Source organism: Chinchilla lanigera, unplaced genomic scaffold (genome assembly GCF_000276665.1).
Source record: "Chinchilla lanigera isolate Chin_1 unplaced genomic scaffold, ChiLan1.0 scaffold00049, whole genome shotgun sequence".
Taxonomy (NCBI): domain Eukaryota; kingdom Metazoa; phylum Chordata; class Mammalia; order Rodentia; family Chinchillidae; genus Chinchilla; species Chinchilla lanigera.
Genome location: NW_004955450.1, coordinates 9,613,116 through 9,636,768, shown reverse-complemented (window position 1 = coordinate 9,636,768; position 23,653 = coordinate 9,613,116). Strand labels below are relative to the sequence as shown.

Sequence of the window (23,653 nt, the reverse complement as noted above, 5' to 3'; positions counted from 1 at the left end):
TGCTTGTTTACTGCTGTTTAAAAAATTCTGCTGACTTTGAAATGTACTTTGAAATATATTCATGTCTGAGCAAGAACTTATAAAAGCATTTTGTGTTTAAATTTTTTAAAAATATCTCTTTAATAGAAATATACAAGAAAGTAGATCAACCTGCAAAACTAGCTATACAACAGAAGCAGTGATTACATCCAAGTGTATAGATTGGTGTTTATACACGATCTGGCAATTTTCTGGCTGTTGGTGTAAGATAACTGATAGTTGAATTTGGTTCTTGAGCATTTGTTAAACAGGATTCATAATTCATGAGTGATACGAACATAAAATGTCCTGTGTATTGGCTATTAGTCTGTCTCTTACTAGCACCAGCCATGGCAGTGGAAATTAGTACCCAGCAGCATTCCTTTTCTGTGTTTGAGTCAGGTTCATGTACTTAGGGCTCTAAGGCGGATCCATCTGCTGGCTAGACAGTGGCTTCAGAGGTAGAGGCTAGATAGGAAGGAACTCTGACTCAAGCTGTAGACCAGGGCTTCTACCTTCTGTGGGTTTGGATTGGACTGCTACTAAGAGGCTACAGAGCTCTGCAAATCCAGGGAGAAAATGCATAATCAGCACTCCACTAATCACCAGAGCCCTGTATTTATCCCTGCGCTTTTACAATCACCATGTTGTTAAGATCCTCAGGGTGGGGGATATGCTTTGTTCATATTTACATTCCTAATATCGTCCCCCTACAACCCTATGTAGGAACAATTAGAGAGGGCTACCTAAGAGTGAGGGGTCTGAGCCTGAGGTTCATTCTGGTATAGCTTGGGGAGCTAAGTCTGACAAATACCATTTGTTTTAAAATTTTTTATTAAAAAAATTTATTGATCTATAATCACATATTATAGTTCTACAAATGTTTATAATAAAATATTATTATACAGAAGTATAAATAATTGTGTAATGAACTCCCATGTGTCCCTCAGTGCATCCCTCTTAGAAAGATTTTCCATCTCCTCTTACCACACTGATTAAATGGGCCTCTTCTGTCCTTCCTCTGGTCACATGAATGACTAATAGAATGTATTATTCCTGAATCTTCTTATATTGAGTGCACAACCCACAGCTATTATTCTTTGGTTACCATTTATGGTATTGGGTAATCCAGTATTCTGAGACTTGTAGGACATATTAAATTATTCTGAGTAAATACTTTTTTTTTTAGCCTTAATAGCTTGGGATTATGTTTTGACTTTCACTAAAATATAAATCCCCAGCTCCTAAGAGTTATCTGTTAATCTGTCCGGAATGGCTTTTACTTCTGATCAGCAGAACTGTACTATTTTTGGTTAAACATATTAAATTGAAGTGACTTTTGAGTATCATGTAAGCCTTATGACTGGCAGGGTGGAATGTTTTGGTTTGGCCCAAATCTGAGATTTATACACATACTTTTGAGAAGTTTAAACTTATTGAATGCATTCAATAAGTTGGATTTTTTTTCTTTTTTTATTGTATTTTATTACAAAGTGAATCCTGTTGCTTTTCTATCAGTTAGGTCAGAAGATTATATTTTAAAGGGTCTTGGGACAGATACACCCCAAGTGACTGCACTGCATGAGAACTTCGAGTAGAAAGCTATTTGTGGAATTTATACAAATTAAATAGCTCTTGCACTTGCCCTTTTCCATTCCATAAAACTACCTTTGGGCTTCTGTTTTTGTTTTTGTTTTACCATTGTGCCTCTAGGGCTGAGCACAGCTGTAATAGATGTCTTTGAGTACATACATTGGGAAAGCAGATGTGTATATGCTTTGAAAATACTTTTGACATGAATAAGAATATACTGGTTCCATCCATGACTTTAAAGGTAGAGACTCCTTCGATAAGCAACCTTTTCATTACGATTTTCAAGCATATATTGGCATAATTCTCTTGCAGCTGCTTAAATTGACAACGCAAAGTAAACCTAAAACCCTGAAGTGTAGTTGATAGACATGTTTTGAGTTTGCAGTATAACAGTAGGCATTCTTGTTCAGTTAGTTTGAGAAATTCATTTTATTTTGTACAAGGTACAATCCCTCTGCACAGTGGACAAATATATTACAAATCTGTGGTTTAAAAAAAGTATTGCCATTTCATAGTCTCTTACACTATTATACAATTGCTTTCTTTATTCATCTGAATTGTATGCCTATCAATTTGATGGAAAATTTAGTTTCTGAAAAATACCAGATTTTTCCAAGTCACCAGTAAAATGCACAATGCACCTGTTCAGGCTGACCATGAACCTGTGTGTGACAGTGCTAGACGTCAATTTCTCAGTTACTCCGTAAGATTGAAATGTCTTTTACCAGTAATTCTTAGATATGTGAAGGCAGTTATTGTCACCATAGATCATTCACATCCTTTGCCCTTCCCTTCTCTGTATTGTCTGAGTTATACTACATTGCTTTAAAAAGTCATAGAATGCAAGAGCTGAAAGGTTGTTGGGGCTCCCTTCTGTACTTTCTGCTTCTCCCTTTTTTTTTTTTAGGAAAGGGGAATAAAGGAGTCCAAACAGGGCCAGTCACTTGCCAAAATCTCTTGACTCAGTGCTCTAGCAATTCCACCTCTCGCTGGATACCTTTACCCAGAGGGTAGTTGGCAAAAGATGGGTAAAACTTGAAACTCGAGTGATGCTACTTGTTTGCAGTTTGCCAGGTAGCAGTTACTGTGCATGCAGGGTAAGGGGAGAAGGTAAAACCTGGGATTGAGATGAAGTTTCTCTTTGCTGATCTGACTTCGCCGTGCTTTTTCCTCCTTGCTTCACAAAGATAATTGAGCTCTTGCAGCCCTGGAAAACTGAGGTAAGTCTCTTACCTCTATTTCTTTCTACATATGTATGAGAAATATTTATTTGGGCCTACAAAGTAATTTTCTAGTATTTATATTTTAATAAGGCTTTTTTTGAAAGTCAGTTCACTGTTGCTGATCACTCGCTCCCATGCACACATGCAGCATTCATGTAAGTATTGTATATTTTCCTCTAACACTAAAATTTGCTTATGCCTCGAGTGAAATAGGGAAAGGGGGGCTTCCTCATGAATGTTCTTGCTTTTGCTGTTGCCCAGACTGATGAATTCCATGGCTGACTTCCAATTTCTATTGGGGGTTTCAGAACTCCCACACTTCCTGTAACAGTATTCCAGCTTTGCAGGCATTTAGTTCCTCTTCTCCGTACCTTTTTTAGACGTGTTTTTGACTGGCTGAACTAGTAGCAGAATGCAGTGGCACCAGAGTGGCCATTAGCTTCCATGGTTTGCCACTGAATTCTTGTGAAGAGGTCCTCGGTAGGTCTTGGGAGTTGGCTCCATTCTGCATCGTCCAAGCCTCATTTATATGTGCTCATTAGTACGGAAGGTATAGGCAGTCTGAACACTGGGATCTGGAGCATTAGCTTATTGGAATACACACTTGGCCATCCTCAAATGTAGTTTTAAGCATTTCATATCCTCTTGTGCTGTTTACTGGGAAGTTTTTATACCAATTTACAGCAAGTGGTTAAAGTCCATTCTTTCTTTGATCACCGGTGTCATTTAGTTCCATCAGAAAGCATAATGTACGGTAAGCAATATAAACTTGGTATATCCGCATTTGTCTCATTTCATCTACACTTTTTGGTTCCATAATACATCAAGCTCAAGATTTACGAAGAACTGCTTGAAAGCAAATATTTTCTGAGTCAAAGGATCCCAACTAAATAAATTAGGGAGGCCAAATAGCCAGTTTTCGACATACTTAGTTCTTACTAGTTTATGACTACTAACTCGATAAGCAACATCTCCATGCCCTATTTCCTATTTCAAGTGGAATGGCTCGAGTGTCTGATAGAGGAGGGCGATAGAACAAGATCGGGACTGACTCGCATTGTTCTGGCAGGTTGAATTGGCAAAACTTGGGAAAGCTGGCCCAGAAATCAGTGGACTGAAAGTAACTACTGCAATTTGGAAACTATTGCTTTTTCTTTCTTCATTTGTTAGGCCTCCTGTCACTTAATGGGGTAGAAGAGAGACAGTTGATTTTTACTAAAGTCTTGGTTTTTTTATAAAATGGAGGTTGTCAGCATTAGATGACTAAATTCTGTAATCTTGGCCCTTGTAATTCAGTGGACCAGGCGTATGGGTACCGGTACTTTAGGACTGATGTTAGAATAGTTCATGTTTGCGTACTAATTATCTTAGCAGTAAAACAGATGCTGATGGTAACAGCAACCAAAAGTACCTGTACATTTCAGGTGCTTTTAACCCCCTAGTCTCCCCAGGCCCCTTTGCCTCCTTGGAAGGTTTGCTATTCTACATGCTTTTTTAAAAGCATATTTCTAAATGTTAAATCTGTGTATTTTAGCTGATGATGAGTAGCGGTATCTTAAATGTTTTAGAAATCCTATAATCCAGGGCATTTGGGGCTGGGGGCTGGGTGGGTGATGGGATTTGCCTTCATTTACAGACTTTTTTGAACAATTACCCAAGTCCCATTTGGAAGCTCTTCTTCAGTTCCAGGTAAACATAGTAACTAATATGTAGCTGGAGCCGGTGTGTATCAGTATTCAAGTCAAGGGGTTGTCTTCTTTCTGAGAGTGAGAGAACATTCAGCAGAGCACACTGCAAGAGAGAAGCTTAGCCCTCTTAAGATGGCTTGTCCTGGGAGGGCCCACTGGTAGGGCTTTGCCTTAGTGGGAGGAGGTCATAGTGACCAGGAATATGGCTGTTCCTAGGAATGTCGTATGGATTCTGGATATAGCTGGAGTTATGACCGCGGCCTTCTTGGACCACACTGACTGTGGGCTCTAAGGAATATAGTGAAAAATGAATTCAAAGAATAGATTAGCTTTGGTTGCCTTCTTGGGAGGGAAGAGTTCTATTTAACTTGGTGGGGCGGGGGTGTGGCCTGTACATCTAGACCGATAATGAGGGTTAGGCTGGAGGCTTGTTGTGAAGATACAGAAGACCTCAAGTGAATGTACTGTCAAAATCCTGGCCTCTGGTCAGCCCCAAGTGATTTAGGATCATAGACGTAAGGGTCTTATCAGTGAGCCCAGGAGTACAGTTTAAACTATGATGATGATTCAGAAATGCGTAGTGTTGGTTCTGATTGTTTCCGTTTTTAAATTGAGGTTTGTTAAAAAATAGAGGTTTGTATCAATAATCATTTGAAGCCTGTGTACCCAGTCCCCACCCCAGTTCTGTTCCGTGTGTGTGTGTGTGTGTGTGTGTGTGTGTGTGTGTGTGTGTTTTAAAGCAGAGTTGGCACAGGAATTTGATTTCCTGCACTGGGGAGAGGACAGTCCTAGGAAAGACTACCTTGTATTCCTTAAAGAGCAACCAAAGAAGAGTCTGCCAAGACAGGGTGTGTGTAGTGGGCTTGCTTTTACTTGAGATGCTGCACTTTTGCCCTAATTTCACTAAGTTTTCACTTATTTGAGACACCTACCAACTTCATATATATTTTTATTAGATGTCGACAAGGATGGCATATCTGTGTACGGAGACCCCCTGTGCACAGGTGACTTCATTTCTACGTAGCTGTTTTCTGGAAGCTTGCAAGGGAGGATGGGCGGGTCCTTAATTGTGGCGTAAGGGTTTTCACTGCTATTCAAGGAACAAGTACTAGAGCTGCACACGGATTCTTTCATGTAATCTGTAAGGCAAGAGAGAGTTCTTAGGACAAGCAAGAATATGTCTTCATTTAAATACCAGAAACAGCTGTTAAATCTATGTCTTTGGGGTCCTGGGGCTGGAAAAGCTTATGATAATTGAAGATTTATTTATTAAATGTTTCTAAGTTATGCTTTTTGAGAGAGTTCTTTTTCCAGAGAAATTTGTGTTTTTGGAGGATAGGAAAAATGTCTTTTAGTAGATACTTATTCAAGATACTCATAGTATGCTTTCATGTATATTTAGTTTTTGCAGATGATAGTTTGCATTTTATGGCATGCAGGCCCAGAGAGATGAAGTGACTTGGCTAAGGTCTCACAGCAGTAACGCGATCAGTGTTAAAACTTGAATCCATGCCTTGGGACTCTTGGCTTCTATTGTTGTTGGGAGGCAGTTTTTTTAGTTTTTGCAGATGATAGTTTGCATTTTATGGCATGCAGGCCCAGAGAGATGAAGTGACTTGGCTAAGGTCTCACAGCAGTAACGCGATCAGTGTTAAAACTTGAATCCATGCCTTGGGACTCTTGGCTTCTATTGTTGTTGGGAGGCAGGGTGCTGTCTAGCCCAGGGCTGCTTTAAACTTGTGATGCTTTTTCCTCGGCCTCCCAAGTGCTGCTATTACAGGCCTGCAGCACTGTGCCCAGCAGCCCGTGTCTTCTGAACTCAACTCAAAAGCAGAGTGTGTTTGAGTGCAGATGTCAGCAATTTAGCAAGTTTAGGTGGCAAGCTAGCAGCCTCCCTGCCTTCCAGGAGCTCATGATTAGAACTGGGCAAACTGAAAGCTAATAAAGGCATAAAAAGTACTTGAGCCTCAAGCTAGCTTTGCGAAAGTTCCTTTTTTCTAGTTAGCTTACAATGTGTCCTGGACGGCTGCTTTCTGCAGTTCTCGTAAATGCTGACTGAACCCTGTTTCAGCAGTGTCCTTTGTACTAGAACTCGTGCTGCCTCCTGCCACCTCTCAGTTGCATCATCAGAAGACTTCACAGTACAAAAAGATGCAAACTGGTTTCCTAATACATAACAAGGTAACTAGCTCCACTGGAGGAAGACCTTACACAGTCCATTCCCCTGTTGGGGAAGGTTATTGCCTCCCACAGATTGTCCCAAGGAGTCAGGACTCCCCTGGAGGAGGCAGCCAACTGAGCTCTGGCTTCCTCTGCACGGCTCTGGCAGCCTGAGTTTAGCAACAGATACTGGGTCTCGGGGTTTGGTAGTCAGGAGAGATCTAAAAGGACACCAGCTTTACATTTCTGTGATAGTGAAATTCACTGTAACCATCACATTTGCATTGTGGGTGTCTCCCCGTTTATCTTCTGTCCCCAACTTGAGAGATTAAGGAAAGTGTTAAAACGAAAGTGACATAACTCAAGGAGTGACAGGATGTGCCTTGGACCTGTGAGAACAGAACACTGTGTGTGGCTGAAGTAGCTGAGCTGATGCCAGCTGAGTATTCTATACCCATATTTTCTCCCTAGCAGGTCAGTAGTTGGGAGGGAATTTCTGTTCTTTGTTTTAGTAGGTTGACCTTTCCTCAGTCTTACACGAAAGTACTTGTACCCATGAGTTCCTTCAAGCATCCGCAGTGCGCTGTGACACAGGCAGAGTAGTAATTATTATTCCCCTCTCCCCATTATTGCTCATGAGGAAGTTGAGACTTCAGGTACAGAACTGACTTCCCCAGCGTCACCCTGCTTTTCTGTAGCAGGTCAAGGTCTAGAACCAGAGCGCTTTCCATTAGAACTCAGCCCACAAATAGGGAGGCAGGTGGCTTTGGTCTGGTCTTTGGTTTTCTCCTAGAGAAGAGGACAAGAAAACGTTCTTGCTTGGCAGTGAGCAGGTTCAGGCACTTCCAGCAGGGACTAAAAGGCTGAGAAGGCCCAGCTACCAGTGGAGGTTCACAAGGGAAGGGTGGCTGTGGGCCCTGGCTCACCTGCACCAGCCTCCAAAGTCTGCCTCTTGGAAGTGGTGGTGAGGTCAAGAACCCTACGGTAGCCCATCTGTCCCAGTTTGGGTTCTCTGAACTCATCAGGCAAAATGATGAGTAAGGCAAAATAGCCCAGGGCTTCTTGTGTGGAAGCTATTGCCTGTACTTAAAGAAAGGCTAGCACTGCTGGCTGGGTTGCATGTTTTCTAAAATTTGAGAACAGTGATAGCTTATTTTGTATGGTACTTAATGTTAGACTTCATTCCACTTAGGCCATTTGAAGCTTGTTGTATCTGAAAGGGGACTGGGTGGAAGGAATGTTACTAGGAGAGTTTGCTAGTATGTTGCTGAGTGGTTCACTCAGGACTCAACCCAGGTCTTCTGTGATAGCCAATCAAAATATTTCTCCCCCAGGACATCTTGCCGCTAAAACTTCAGTCCTTGTAGCAAAGTGTAAACTGCAGGTGCTCCACTGTACCCCCAGCAGGGGCACCTGTAACTGTGGGGCCCCGTCCTGCCGAGAGGCTCAGCTTCATGCTTCTTGTGGGTATCTCATGCCTAAGTTCTGCTAGTGGAGGAGCTTTTATTGAATCTCTGGCTCAGTGTCCAAAAGTGCCTCAGCCAGCATCTCTTTCCATTTTCACCAGAAAGTCAGGGCTACTTTCAAAACTTAGGATATACTATAAATTGTTAGCTCTGGAGCAGTAGATAAGAGTTGTTGGAGGTGGGTGGCGGGGGTTGGACTCAGGCAGATGTGTCTTCCATACATGGGCCAGAGGCAGAGACAAGGATAAAGAAATTTCTAGTGTGTGCTGGCGGCCTGGTGGCTGGGCGGGGCATTGCACTGACCTACATCTGCTGGGCACTGGAGGGAAGGGCAAGGCCAGCTGGTGGACTCCACCCCAGGCAGCCCTCTCTCCAGCTGAGTCCTACACCTGCCCTCAAGGCCGGGGGAGGGGAAGAAAAAACAGCTGCTCTCACTTCCTCATTGTTTTACAGCCCCACCCCCGTCCAGTCCCTAAGCTTCAGGACATTTTGCAAATAAAGGGGAAGCTTCAGCCACTGGGCTACGGTCCTCTGGGGAGTCACTCCTCCTGGCTGGTAATTAGCATCAGGATTGAAGGCTGAGTCTTATAAATGCCCTGGCATTTGCTCTCATTAATTGCTACCTCCTCAAAGCACTGGCTGTTACATACAAGAGACAGCTTCTGAAATGAACTGAACATCATTTTACAAGGAAGCACAAATCCAGAGGAAGTGGCTTTCTATACCCACCTTGTGCGTGGGCTGTGAACCTACCCAGGAATCTGACCTTAAGGCCCAGTTTAAGTGTGGGGCAAAACCCAGGCAACAGTGCTGTTTGGCCAATGATTTTTTTTTTTTTTTAATGGTTCTGGGGATTGAACCCAGGGCTTACACAGTGAGGTATATCCATTTGAGACTGGGTCTTTCAAAGTTGTCAAAGGGGAGAACTTGTCCTCCTGCCTCAGCCTCCCAGAGTGCTGGGATTATAGGCATGTGCCCCTGAGCCCCTAGGTCTAATGCTGTTAATAGGCCACACAGTTTTCTTTTTCTGAGCAATAAGCATCCTTCTCTTGATGGAGCGATGGGCTATGGGGAAGGGGGAGAGGTGGTCTCAGGGTCAGAAAGAGAACACTGGCTGCAAAAGGAGTTTGAGAAATCAGCGGACTCCTAATTACCTAAGAACCCATGGTTATTTGATGGGGAGACTTGGAGCTTGGATGGCAGAGGAGCATGCAGATGGGGAGAGCAGCAACAGTAGTGGGCTCCGGAGGTGAGTGGCACGTGGCTGGGAGGATTTCCCATGTGGCATTTGGAGCTGCTGAGTCGCGTGCTGAAGGTAAGGCAGAAGGGCCTCCAGGATGGCAGTGAGTGGAGTTCATCAGTCAGTAGGAGCAGGAAGAGTGGATGTTGACTCAGTTAAGACTGGGAGTGCCGGGGCTAGGAACCACCTTAGGGGATGCTGGTGCAACTCTATGGCCAGGACCCCAGTGTGATCTAGTCAGAGCCGCACGGTGAGAGCTACAGCCCAGCTCTCCTGGTTCCTAGGCAAGGGCTTTTCCCATTGAGTTCAGAGCGTACTTAAAGAGTCTTGGCAGTTCTGCTTTGGTTTGGCCCTGTGATTTTTAGAAGACAGTTTAATTTGTGATACAAACTAAATGTTTAGGGGGTTTAACCAATAGGTGGGATTTTTTCCATGTCTTTTGTAAATATTTCTGTCAAGTTCCGAACTGTGCTATTTCATGTTTCTCCTTTGGAGTTCCCTTGCTCCCGTCGGCACAATACTCTTTTGTCTCTAAGTTCAAGAATGATGATAGCCAGCGTGGTGAAATGAAATCGGCTGCCTGCGTGCTAAGGCCTTTTTCACTCAGAGGCTTGGATGTATGATCTCATAAAAGAGGAATGAAATGACGCAGAGGCTCTGCTTTCCTTAGTGTTGTTTTACATTTATGGTTTCAAGTCTAAAAGTAGCTACCCTCATTACAATGCAGAGGACAGCAGGGTGTGTGGAAAGTTGTCTGGGCCTGCCTGGGCTTACTCACGCTGAGTCATGCGTATTCTCCAAGCAGGAAAGGCCCTTGAAGATCTTTCTGCCCAAACCCCAACTTGTTTGTGAAAGAAACTGAGATCACCATAACGAAAGGTAGAGCTGCCTTCTCAGTTTGCAACCTCAATTACTGAAATGGCGCTTGCCTGCATTTGGATGGTTTGAGTCATAACAGAAAATTATCAGAATCCAGCTCCCAAAGGTACCATCTATTGGTTGGCTTGGAGTCTGAGTGTGACCACCTGGTCTCAGCAGTTCTTTGGGCATTGGATAGCCTCACAAATGCTGATGGCCCTTCCTCCTTACTGCTCTATCACTCAGAACATGTTACTTGCTACCTGCCTCTTCCTCGCCTCACTTCTAATGATCTCCCCAAGAGCTGTAGACAGCTAGTTTTAGGAGATGGTTGTGTCTTCGGTGTATCAAAGGCTGGGTCGGAAAGGTCAAAATAGTAACTTAGGAGTCTGGGACAGTCTAGACTAGTGGTTTCTTTTTTTTTTTGTAGTACCAGGAATTGAACTCAGGACCTTGTGCTTGCCAGGCAGGCGCTGTGCTGCTGAGTTATATCCCCGGCTCCGACTGGTGGTTTCTAAATGATAGTTGGATACTAAGCTGCACAGGATATCCTGAGGTCTTCATCACAAATGTCAGATTCCAGAGCTCTGCTCTTATCTACTGCATCAGTCTCAGGGAGATGTTTTAACAAACTTTCCAAATGATTCTGGTGCACAGCTAGATCTAGGATGTTCATTGAACTATATATCTTTGTTTGGCTGAAGCACTTTTAATAGAACCCCATTGCATTAGTACCACCTTTATAATGTGCGAGACGCTTGCCATCTGTGATTTTATTGGATACTCATGATAGCCTTCTTAGATGATAGGACAGGCATAATTATCCCAGCCTTGCAGATGGAACTGAGCCCTGGGGAGCTCACAGTCTAAGGTCACAGTTAACAAGTGACAGAGATGCAAAGCCCTCTACTTCACAGACCTGACATTTAGACCTAGGACCTCATCTGGAGGCGGGACTTGGCCTTCCACTTTTGGCTTCACCTGTCAGCATCCTAGAGGGAAGCTCTGACCTGCAGTTGCTGTGTGTGAGGGATTTGTCCTGCCCTCTCTGCTCTCAGGGGCGGGATCTTTTGCGGGTGCAATCCCATACAGTATTAACAGTGGGTGTCATTTTCCTTCCTTGTGCCCCAGAAAGGCAGCAGGTGTGGGGTGGCATTCCTTGCCAGCACAACAACAGGAGGACTCTGGGGCAGGTAGATTGACTTTATTTCAGATTTTATAATCAGTTTAACTGGTACTAATTGGTTAGATAATGACGCTCTACATTTCCGAAGACATTTAGTTGGCATCTATTAAAAAAAAACCCACAAGCATTTGCTAGGCAGGTGCAACTGAAATTGGAAGATGAATTCATTATCATGATTGCTCCTCCTGGGCAGAGCTTACCCAGAAGCCCTGGTCCTGTGGTCCTTTTTTTTTTTTTTTCCTCCGGGGCGTGGAGCAGCAGTTTCTTGGGTGAACTTCCTGGCCAGTTCACATCTGTACTCTCTTGCTAGGCCCTTTTTAATAGGATGTCAGGATTGGATACTCTACCTTTGAAGTCTTTGTCCATAATGTATGTGTTCTGACGTCTATCCATTCCACAAGCACCTGCATAAAAATAACAAAGCAGGGGGTATGAGGTTTAGACCACTGTGGAGTTTTTTTCTGTCCTACTCAGGAAATAGTTTATTGCTAGAACATTATTCTGAGTTTGCCCTGAATCATGTTGAGCTACAGGAATTCATAAAAGGCTCATAGCTTTAAGGGGCCCTGTTACAGCACCCCCTGGCCTACTCAGCTTTCACTTTGACCTCTACCCTAGGGACAAGCCTTTCAGCAGATCATAAAAGGCCTCCTGGCTGCCACCTGCCACAGCTGTAGGTAAAGTCACAGTTCCTAGCTGGAGGGAAGGCTGAATGACATTGCAGATCTCCATTCTGTTGGATTTTGCAAGGGAGGTAGAGACAGTTTCTCATCTGTCAGCTCTGGCCTTGCCTCTCCTCCCCTGGATGCAAGGCTCAGCTGAGGGGAGCCAGAGAGGGTAGACAGGTGGCTGGGGTTCTTATGTCATCTTTCCAGAAGAACAGCCTTTCATAGCCACAGACCCATTTTTTGGAGGATGGATTATTCGTACAGAACTGAAACTTGCCTTTGAAAAGCATTACCAATGTTTTTCAGCCCCAAAGATTTCTTTAGCCCTTTTGCTATCATAGTTTTTTTCCCTAGGCTCCCGCAGCGCATGGTCCTGAGCCCTAGCCAGAGGCAGGATGTAAAGCTTCGAGGACCAAGCATGAGTTCCTTGCTGCTGGCAATCCCGGAAAAGCAGCAGCCTGGCGTTTGTAGGTTGGGACAGTAATGACTGTGGCTCAAGTCAAGGCCACTTTTTTTTCCTTCTGAAAGCTTCAGCTGAGGACACGCTACCAGGCAAGGCATGCAGCAGTGCTCACTAAGGTACTCACTGACTCCTGACTTGCCGTTTCTGACACTGACCCCCAACCCACTGCTGTTCAGAGCCTTCCTGCAGAGGTCCCCCACCAAATTTGCAGGGGTTCACTCCTGTGGCTGCCTTTTGCACAGTACTGAGTACTACAGCAGAACAGCTCGAGTTTCTCCAAGTTGGCTAATCATGTAGAAGGCCTACAGGTACCAGGGCTCCTCAGAAACAATACTGCAACAGTCTGGATTGGCATGACTTGAACCCTGTACACCAGACAATGGCTTCCTGTGCTGTCCCTAGAGGTGGCTAAGCTGTTAACTCTTTCCTTTTTATAGAACAGGACATGGGCCCAGAGAGTAGCAGAGACTTGTTTGAGACCATACCAGCGAGTGAGAAGTTAAGGTGCAACTAGAACTCACATCTCCCCCACATATTGGCTCCCATCGACCACTGGGCTGTCTGCATGTAAGCTACTAGAGTACTGTGCATGGTGTTCCTGCTGCATGGGGTGAAGAGTAGATCTGGAAAGTAGGGAGGAATCAGGCCTGAGCAGAGAGGATGTCCCCGTGTAAAAAGCAGTACATGGGGTGCTGGGTGAGTGTTGGTGGTAGGGCATAGGGGTTTAATGGCTCGGGTTATCAAATACCATGGCCACTGTCTGGGGGACCCACAGCCCAAAACAGCTCTCTGGATATGTGCACAGCATGTTTGCAGCCCATACCTGCTCGACAGGTAGTTGAATTCAGAACCTTTACTCTTCCTAGTGCTGCTGGGCCCAGGAACGTGCAGAGATTGGTTGAACTGCTGTTTCCTTTGAGCTGTAGAAGCCAGCTGACCCTGAGCTCAGGCCCAGACTTACCCAGTGCCCTACACCTGGCCCCAGAGTATTTGTAGGGAGACCACATTCAGTTCACTAATTGCACTCATTCCTTCAGCTCCTCTCTCCACCTCCTACCCCACGCCGAGTCCCCTTGCTACGCCTCTCACAAGCCACCAGGTGAGCTACCAGATACTGCGCCGCAGTCCTGCCCCAGCTTCTCCAGACCTGCGCTTGAGAACCGAACTCGGTGATCTGGAAGAACCTGGCTTGGGTCTCTCTGGGGGACAGTGGGCTTTCTGGCTAGAGCGCAAGCTCTCCCACGGTGCTGCCACTCCCCAATCATTTCCCAGTGGTTTGGAGTTGCAATTTTGTGTGCGGTAGGAGTGCATTTATGTGGTGTTCCTTCACCTAAAGCACCCCAGGTTGTCCACACCCACTGGCCGAGTGACGGGGAAGACTCGGACCGATTGCTTTTGCGAGGGCCCTGGGTAGGTGGATGAATCATGGTGGAGGGTCGGCAGCGAGAGCTCTGGGCCCACGGGGTGGGGCAGGCAGCTGGGTGGGCGCTGGGTCTGGTCTGAGGAGTGGAGGGGAGGGCGGGGGTCTGACCTGGTGAGTGTGGCTCAGCGGGATGGCTGAGGTGTCTAAATTCAATGTAGAAGTCCTCGGGCGGGTACCTGGCTTCCAGGGCACTGATCTGGAAATGGGAGTCTAGTGAGAGGAATGACAGGGAGGAGCCATTATTCCCAGGGTCTGGTATGGCGGGAGAAGGGGGTGGGGTGTACACAAAGGGTCAAGGGACCGGGTGGGGCAGCCTAGAAAGGGCCAAGGCCTCTGGGTAGCATCCACTACTCAGAGCCAGGGCATCTGATGCCTTGGTCCCTCCCACTCCCACCCTGCACTGCGCTTGGTGTCCAGCAGGGCGGAGGCAAGGAGCCCCTTTACAGGGCCTGGACCGGCAGAGGTGCGAGTGCACCTTTTGCTCCACCTGGAGTCCCCATATCCCAGCCCTAGCTGTCACCCACTATAGTCTCACTGTAGAAATGAAAGGGGTCGGGGCTTTCACTTGCTTATGAGCCAAGATAGGGGCTTGGCTTTCCTCCCTGCAGCCCATCACCCCGGGGGAAACCACAGGCAGCACTAGTAACTCTAACCCTCTCCCTCCAAGCTGGGCCAGGCCCCTCGGTAGGGGAAGAAAGGGTGAGGCATGGTTGGGGGGCAGACTCAACCACTACTGACCTAACACGTGCACATAGCTGTAGGGGGTCCAGCCTGCCGTGTCTCTGTCAAGGGACTTGGTACTGAGCTGTTTGGAGAGCAGGAGAGGCAGTTAGGACCTAGTGCCCCAGGCCCCCCTCCCCACCATCACTTGGCCCCACCTCCGTGATCCTGACCTACCTGGGCCCTGGGCCACTGAGGTAGGAGAGGGCTCGATGGCCCAGGACAGGCCACCGTGTTGTGGCCGAGGCCTATCCAAGCTGTCTGGGCAAAGATCTAGGGTTCCCAAGCCCCTTGTTGCAAAGAGGACCAGGAAACAGGGCCTCTGAAGGACAGGACTCCCTGAACCAACCTGCCCCTTGTGGGCGGCAGAACGTCCAGGTGGGGCTGAGCCGCAGCCGAGGGGGCTCAGACTGGCGCTTGGCTGTCACATAGGGCCCTGGCCAGCACAGGGAGCTGCTGAGGCTGCCTACAGCACTGCTACCTCTGCCCTCTGACCTGGGCCCAGTGAGAGCACCTCCCTCGCGTGGGACTCGGGAAGCCCTGTGGTGCAGCCCTTTCTCCCTGCACTTTCACAGTGGCTTGTGTCCTTCCGTGTCGTCACGGCCGCCTGCCTCCGCTAGGGTGATCCTAGCAGCTGAGGGGCCCTAGTGTCTTGGTAGGGGTGAGGTGAGCTGAGCCACGTGTCACCAAGTGGGCTACTGTGCAGTAACTCTAGCCTCTGACAGGGTGGCTGCTGTGTGCCAGTAAGACTGAGACCAAGACGAACATGGCCACGGGAGCCTTTGTCCTGCATCCGCGGCATCCTTTGCCCTGAGCCTGCTGCAGCCTGAATAACCTGGCTGTAGTTAATCAAGGCCTCCTGCGGGGAAACTTCAGATGGCCTCTCAGCTCCCTGTTCTGCAAGCCAGGAACAGGTCTGAGTGGAGCGGGTGGGTTGTGTGGGGCCGAGGGCCACGGAGTTTGTGTATTGGCCCCTGTGTGCCCTACGGAGCACTTGCGAGGGCGGCCGCAGGGTGTTGCCCTTGAGACTACAGTCTGTGGCCCTCCTGCTGTGTGTGCAGTAGGAAGCCTGGTCTCTGGGCTGGCGGGCAGCCGGGAGAAAGGGATTCCCAAAGCCCGAGGGTCGGGGCCTAGAACACGAAGGCTTTGCTCCAGGCCCAGGATGGAGGCACAGCAAGTCGGGGATCCTGGGGAGAGCAAGGAGGTGGCAGGAAGTGGGCCGCAGGGGCCCATCACACCTTGCCCTTGCGGCTATTCTTCTTCATTTCATCTCCCACTCTGCCTGGTATTGGTCTATGTGCTGAGCTGTCCCGGCCCACAGACCTGTAACTGAGGACACCAGGCTGTGCCAGGAGCCATCATGGAAGGTCCTGCCAGTGGGGATGCTGGCTATGGCGGAGTTTTAGGTCCCACATCCCTTGTGTTTTGATAAGTGTTTTGTCCAAGTTCAAGAGACGGGTTGCAGAGTGTTGGTAGTGAATCTCTACCAAGCTGGTTGTGCACCGCGTGTCAATATAACTGCAGTGACATAGGGTAGGTGGTACAGTGTTTTGATTACACATGACGTGTGGCAGAAGTGCCCACATGGTATACTGTTATGTGTGACAAGAAGTCTTCCCCTGAAGATTACCAGCTGGTTACACACCAGGGCAGGGGTATGTTACATTGAGCGTGAGGCCCACCAGCTCCATGGCATCACCTTGTTGGCTGCACTTAACGTGCCTTCTCCCTACTACGAGTACCATGAACCACAGGGTGCTCTCAATGTACTGGTTCCCCATGGACGCTACATGTGGGGAGGGGTGAAGTTCTTTCCCAGGCAGAGCAGGGGGCTGCGGGACAGGACAGTGGATGGGAGCTAGGGAGTCAGGGGCCCGGTACCTTGGTGGGGCTGTTCCTGTCCAGAGTGCTGGCCTGGCTGGTAGCAGGCCCCCCACGTGCCAGTGTGTGGTAGCTGGAATTGGAAAAGCACTGGGCGTGGCTGCTACTTTGAGACAAATCTGGGAAGAGAACAAGGTGCCATATTCCATCATCCGCCTGCTCCGGGCCTAGACATCCGCGAAGCCAATGCTTGGGCTGGGCGGCCTTGAGAGGACACTGCAGAGAGGCAGCCAAGTCCCCCACCCCAGCTTCCTGGTGTCCACTACCCCAGCAGGAATTTGGAGAGCCTGGTTTGCCCCTTGCCAGGTGCCAACCTGCAAATGCCCAGTGTAGAGGGTGTCAGGTGTGTTGCTATACAGGGCTGAGCCTCCCCTCTGTCCGACCCAGCAGGAGTCCATAAACAGAACGCACTCTTATGAGCTCCTGTCTTTCCCCTGCTCTACTGAGGGCCCAGGGAATACCAGAGGATTGGAGTGGGGACCCAGCCAGCCTAGCGCATTGTAGTCACAGAAGAAAATCCCCAAAGCCGAGGGCCGGGCTAGGCTTTCATCAGAGGATGCTAGCTTTGGCTAAAACCCAAGGGGGCACATAGGCCAGAAGCCCTTCACAGGCAAGGTGTGCACCTGGGCCACCCACTCCTGTGGAGGCCTGGAGCTGGCCTGCAGCAGGCTGAGGAAGTCAGTGCTAAGCACAAGGTGCGGGAGGCTGGAGGTCACCAGTGAGCCCGCTGCAAGGAGCTGCCGCCATTTCTCACCCAGGCAGCCCACCAGGGCCCAGGACTATGGGAAATTTCAGAGCATTTTGTCCTCTAGTTTAGCCACATCCTTCAAGCCTTATCTCCAAGTATGGTAGTGCAGGTTTAGGGGAAGAGAGGCCTGGCCGGGGAGCCACATCCCACCCCACCCGACTCCCAGGCAGAATGCCTGCTGGAGTTGTCCGCTGCATCTGTGCACAAAGTGGGCTCCGGTACACATGCCAGGACAGCATCCCGCCTTGCAGACCTCTCCCAGGTCAGGTCCCACCCTCTTCCTGTACTGAGCACCTTCTGTCTCCCAGAGGGCTGGCCGGAGGCCTTTGCCAGCAAAGCAGAAATGGATAGGCCCTGGGCCCTGGCCCCAAGGCCTAGGCATCCCAGGGTGCACCAGCGGCTCTTGAGGGAGATGTGCTCTGAAGTGACTGCTCCTGGGGCCGGGCGAGAACAGCTCTCAGACAGGGTCTGGGGCCCCACGGACCTCTCCCAGGTAAGCTCCTGCCGCCCCATCCCCACTGGCTCCCTGGGGTGACCACACCCAGCCACTGACCCTGCAGTGTCCCAAGGAAACCGCGTGCTCTTCCTGGGCCCTGTGGCCGGGCAGAAGCTGGGGTGGGCGGAGCCCTCACCTGAGAGGGAGTAGTCAGTGCTGGTCATCCGCATGGCGGGGGTGTAGGAGACACGGGGAGCCAGGTCTCGGCCTTTCTCTTTGTGCCGCCGCCGGCGCCAGGCGAACAGGCCCAGCAGCACCACCATGAGGAACAGCAGGAGGACGATGCCCGTGACAGCGCCCACCGAGTGCCGCTCCGCGCCCAGGGCTGGGCTGATCTTGGTGTAGGGGTTCAGCTCTTCCATCATGAGGGCAGCTGTGGACAGAGAGGGAGGGAGGCCCGGCCTGAGCCTGACGTGGGGCCACTTGCTCTTCGGATGGCTGGGGCCGGGATCAGGCTCCTGCAGCCTCTATACTGCTCAGAGACCTGCTTCTGGTCTTGGCCCTTTTCTTTAATCCCTGTTTGACCCAACCTTCCCTCTGCTTCAGCTTCCTCAACTGCCTAAAGGACGCTGGAGTTCCCAATCGGGACAAGGAACAAGTGTGACTGTGGGTGTGAAGTTTGAGTCATAGGACCAGCGCTATGAAAAGGGGACCATTTCCCCTTCTTACTGGTGAAAATACTGTCACCGCAAGGCTAGGGAATGTGCCCAAGGTCACACAGCCAGTAATTGGCAGGCAGGAAAAACCAGGCCAGCTCCTCCCACTCACCAGCGGTGTAACCCAGGGACAACACTCCCACCTGGGTTTGTGAGCGCCCAGTGATAAACTGACAATGGCAGCTGGGTGTGGAGCCGGGCGTGGTGGTGCACGCCTGTAATCCCAGCGCTCTGGGAAGCTGAGGCAAGAGGATTGCGAGTTAGAGTTCAACCTGGGCTAAAAAAAAAAGTTCTGGGGATGTTGCTTAGCGCAAAGGTCCTGGGCTCACACCGAGTATAAATAAATAAAAGCCGGGAGTGCCATGCCTTTGAACCCAAGATTACATATGTGTGGCTCTCCCCCTCTGCTGATTCGCAGTTCAGCGGGCTGTGGTACTAACCAGCAGCATCTTGGCCTCAGCTGCAGCTGAACAGCTGCACGATAGCACCAGGGAGGTCAATGTGCTGTGCTCCTCTTCTCAGACTAGAAAGGAAGCGTCTTTGGGCTCCTGTTCTGTCGTGAGGGCAACTCAGAGCCCATTCGCCTTCCTCCCCCAGCGCCCAGCACCAACAGTACCAACCCTCTCAGGGCCGCAGCACTTCAAGAGAATGCTGCCATCTCTGGAGTGCGTACCTGTGCTGGGGGCTGTGTTGAGTCCTTTACTCAGTGTCTCAACTTGGTCCCCCCAGCTCCTCTGTGAGGTGTCTGACTGCAGTGCCAGAGCCAGGATGGAGCCACTTTGGGCTCTTAGGCCTTCTGAGGAACCTCATGTCCTGGGGGAAACCATCATTGATCTCTCCCTACTTTGCATGTGGCATAACCAGCCGGCTTGTCGTAGCCAACAGCAGAACTAGACCTTGGCATGTCATCTTGACTTGGTGGAGGCCTTCCCACAGCAGGAGCTGGGGATGCCCTTGCTGGGCTCACGGGACTCTTGACAAGGATGAGCCTGGGGACAATGCCAGAGATGCCCTCCTCCCGCTCCCCCCTCAAAAAGAAAGTACGTTATCAGAACCCCTGCACAGGCGCTCTCTCACCCGTGCACTACCTTGGTCACACCTGATGCCTTTGAATCCAGGGCTGCAGTAACAGGTACCAGTGACGTGGTCACAGGTGGCATTATTCATACACTCACACAGCTGCTGACACCCGTAGCCAAAAGTTCCCGGAGCACATCCTGTGCAGCATAAAGAAGGTGGGCAGACAGTAAGGCAGCCACGCTCCCCTGCCCACGGGAGTCTCCGGGGGTGACGGGCAGCAGTCCTCGAGTGAGAGGGCACAGGGCAGAGCCGGAGAAGCAGTCACCCCTCCTCATGCTACACGCGTGAGTAGCAACCTCCGTGGGCCGGGCCCAGGCTGGGTGGGATGGGGCCTCAGAGAAGCAGCACGAAGGCCCCACCTCTGCAAGCCCTCAGCCCCTGCCCCGTCCCAGCCGCAGGAGGGAGTCTTCCCGGCAGGAGCTGTATCGAAGGGGACGGGGGTACACAGAGCCCTGCCTGCGCGCCCCTCTTGCGCAGTGGAGCTTCCGCTGCAGGAGGCTGAGGCCTGGCGCTGGCACCGGGGACAGGGCCCTGGCATCTTACTCTGTTCACAGTGGCGTCCAGTGAAGCCCGTGCGGCAGGTGCACTTGCCGCTGATGTGATCACAGCTTGCGCCGTTCTGACACTGGCACACACGCCCACAGTCCTTCCCAAAAAACGCTGCTGGGCAACCTACAGAACATGAGCCCTGGTCACAGGAGCTGCCACAGGGCCCGCACAACTGCGGAGGGCAGCCAGGACCCGTCTTGTGCCGCTTCTGGTGGAGCACGGGCTGAAGGCTAATGCAACCCTGTCCCAACCATCGCCACCCTCTGAACCCTCACGCTGAAGGGGCAGGGGTAGCGCTAGGTGGCCTCCGGACCCACGGGCCCTGGACCAGACGCCAGCTTGGGTCTCCTTGCTGCTCACCACTGGCTGTCCCTTCCACTGTCCAAGGAGGGTCTTGGCCTGGTGATCACTGGGGAACCTCACTGCCCTGTCCTAACAAGACCCTGTGCCTGCGAACCCCTTCCTTGACTCCAGCCCGGCTCTAGGGCCCAGCTCCTCTCCCCGCAACCTTGCAGCCCGGGCTATGCCCAAGGCGGCCAGTAGGCCGCAGCACGGCATCGGGAGTGGCGGGGAGGCGGGGCTTACGCTGCGTGCAGAAGAGTCCGGTCCAGCCTGGGGCGCAGTGGCAGGCCCCGTCCTCCGCGCTGCAGCTCGCCCCGTTGTGGCAGCTGCAGGTGTGGAAGCAGGCGGAGCCCCAGAACCCGGGCGGGCATGCTGGGGGGTGGGGGGGGTGCAGAGAAGGGAGAGCAAGTCAGCCAATTCTCAGGATGGCCCTGGGTGACAGTTGGGGCTTTCAGGGCCTGATGTACTGTTCCCAGATTTCTTAAGCTCACCTCTAGGCCAGGTCACTTGGGATTCCCATTAAGCCCCAGTTCTCTGCCACTTGGAGACTTTGGGGACTCACTGTGTGGCTCTGAGGCCGCTGGCCCTGCCCTCTGCGGGGACTGGTGAGAGCTGGGCCATGCTGTGGCTGGCAGTGCACACACTGGGTACTAACTTCCTCCAGTGAGTGAGGCCTTCTCCTGGCTGCTGAGCTCCCTGAGGGTGGAGCCCAAGTCTCCCCATCAGCACAGAATCTGCTCAGGCCACGCTACCTAACCGGGGCCTCCCTGCAGGTACCAGCTGGTTCTGCTGGTTCTCGCCCATCAGACGCGGGGCTCCACCCTCAGAGGGGGGACTCCCTGGCCACGATGTACCTTTGCGTCAGATTGGGTGCAGCTTACATGAATGGCCCCTGGGACTCCCTGCCCAGGCTTGAGGCCCAGGAAATGGGCCATAGGAGCCACCCACAGGGTGTCTGCCTTGCTCCCGAGGTGACTGCCCTGGCCTCCCTCATTCTGCATCTAGACTCCAGCATGCAAATCCCTGTCCCCTCCTCCCCAGGGGAACCCAGCTACTCCTGGTGTGGGTGCCGATGGATTCGGCATACTGATTCCTGGCATTAATGGCACTGCCAGCAGTATCACGGTTGTCATGCCAGCAGTGAACATTAGCTATGGCCACCCCCAGACATGCATCGTGGCTCTAGAGCTCCCTGGGACTCAGGTGGGCCTTCCTGTCTGCAGAAGGAGTACTCAGCCCTGGAGGCGGCGCCAGGGCAGCAGCTTACCCTGGGAGCAGTCCTTGCCGATCCACCCAGGGAAGCACTGGCAGGAGCCATCGATGGGGCTGCAGGTCCCGTTGTTGGCACAGGAACAGAGCTGGGCACAGTCCTGCCCGAAGTGCCCTCCAGCACATACTGTGGGCACAGGCTAGCCTGGTATCCAGCCTTCTGCCCTCGCTTCTTAGACCACCCCCACCCCCAGCTGTACCCCCAGAGGTTCCTGGGCCAGAGCCACAACCAACCTGGAGTAACCAATCTGGATGGGAATGACCCACGGGGGAGCCCCACCCACCACGCTTCTCCATTTGCACGTAAGTGGGTGTGCCCTCTCCTGTCCCCTTTGGCTGAGGGTAGAATCACATGACAAGTGCTGATGCTGGGATCTCACCCTGGACTCTCAGTCCAGTGCTCCCTGTGCTGCTCCCCACCTCCCCTCCCCCCACCTGCAGCGTCACCGAGCCCACAGCCACTGGGTGGGAAACGCATACAGCTGGGAGGAGGGGCCAGCCACAGCGCAGCAGTTCCACCTGCAGTTTGATTGCTGCAGGACTGGCTACGAATGTCCCTGCCCGCCTGTCCACCTGTCCCCCGCTCTGTTCCCCAAGCCTCGGCTCAGCGTGCCCTTCCCCCAGGAAATCCATCTGGGTTCTGAAGGCCTTGTCCTCCGCTGAGCTTCTGTTTCTACCCTGGGGTCAGCTGTAGGTTTCAGTCACCCACAGCGGAGAAGCCGCTCCCGCATCCCTGGAGGAAGTTGGGCTTCCTCCGTCAGGCTGTGGAGCCCTTTTAGGACCAGCCCGGAGTGTTAACAGAGCACCTCCCTATCTAGCTGCCTGCAGTCTATGCCCCCTGCTCCTACAGTGTGGGCTCTCTGAAGCACACCCTCTTTGTGGCACTCCTGTGCCCCGCTCCGACAGCCTCAATGGTGCCTCGTTGCCCCAGGATAAATCTCTGGATCTTAGGGTCCAGCACTTAACCTCCCTCACCTGGATATCCTTGACAGCCTCTCCTTCCCAGACACTGGACCACTGGCCACACACCATTTCCAAACATACCCCTGGCCTCTCCCCTGTGCCTTTCAACAAACGGCTTGATACGCACCAGGCACTGCTCCAAGGGCTTCATGAATATTAACTGACTTAATCTTTTAATGCTCTTAGTCTCATCCTCATTCTCATCATGAACTGTACAGATGAGGAAGCTGAGACACTGAGAGAGGAGCAACTTGCCTAAGGTCGCACAGCCAGTTCTACCGCTTCCTAAGTTCCTTTGAGCAAACCACATCACCGCTCTGTCTGACTCTCATCTTTGAAATGAGCCCTGGTGCCTGGCTACAGGCCATCAGCCAGCTGGCTGATCTGGGCCTTTGCAGGAGGATAAAGACCCTTCTCTCCTGCCTGCGCTTCAGGACCCTGAGAAGCAAGTCACCTGACCTCTTTGCTTGCTGCCCCTAGGAGGGGCTGGATTTGGGGACCCCACCTCCAATCCTTACTCTCGGAGGCCAGCAGGGTGCCAGAGCTACTCTGTCCACCCCACACCAGCTGTGAGCCTAACAGGACAATCACATCATCGGAGTCTGAGTGTTCCTCATACACACGCGGCCGACAGACGCACCCAAAGAGCTACTAACGCGACCAGCCTAATACATCAATTGGTCGACTTCTCAGCTGAATCAAGAGTCAGCCAAAGAGAAGGGGCGGTGGAGCGAGAGTAGGGGGCTGGGGAAAAGAAAACATCTGGTTATATTTAATCTATGTTTAATGATTCTGGAGAAGCAGCATCTGTAATTTGTAACTCACTGGAAAGCCAGTCATTAGAAAGTGTCAGTTCAATTTTTTACAAGGTTTGAGACTTAACCAGGGCAGTTGGCATTAATAGCAAACTCTATTAGATCTATATGTGGAAAAGACTCATTAGGCCAGCGGGCGATAAATCAG

At 50.8% G+C, this 23,653-nt stretch overlaps 1 protein-coding gene across 4 annotated transcripts in view; it reads right to left on the bottom strand.

Annotated features, from left to right (window-relative positions):
• Nucleotides 1–2,021: 2,021 nt before the first annotated feature.
• Nucleotides 2,022–23,653, bottom strand: part of Megf11 (multiple EGF-like-domains 11) — a 279,614-nt gene continuing 257,982 nt past the window's right edge. Inside the window, exons 16-26 of one of the 4 annotated variants that reach the window (XM_013519007.1) lie at nt 21,726–21,854; nt 20,702–20,830; nt 20,111–20,239; nt 19,576–19,704; nt 17,968–18,204; nt 16,588–16,706; nt 14,725–14,791; nt 14,095–14,196; nt 11,780–11,836; nt 5,455–5,661; nt 2,022–4,810 (exon numbers count right to left, since the gene is read on the bottom strand). In XM_013519007.1, coding sequence (XP_013374461.1) covers nt 4,650–4,810; nt 5,455–5,661; nt 11,780–11,836; nt 14,095–14,196; nt 14,725–14,791; nt 16,588–16,706; nt 17,968–18,204; nt 19,576–19,704; nt 20,111–20,239; nt 20,702–20,830; nt 21,726–21,854 — 1,466 coding nt within the window. In that variant the 3' untranslated portion in view covers nt 2,022–4,649. Of the gene's footprint in view, nt 5,662–11,779; nt 11,837–14,094; nt 14,197–14,724; nt 14,792–16,587; nt 16,707–17,967; nt 18,205–19,575; nt 19,705–20,110; nt 20,240–20,701; nt 20,831–21,725; nt 21,855–23,653 lie in introns of those variants that run through there. The other 3 variants (XM_005393705.2, XM_013519006.1, XM_013519005.1) reach the window with 3 other exon arrangements.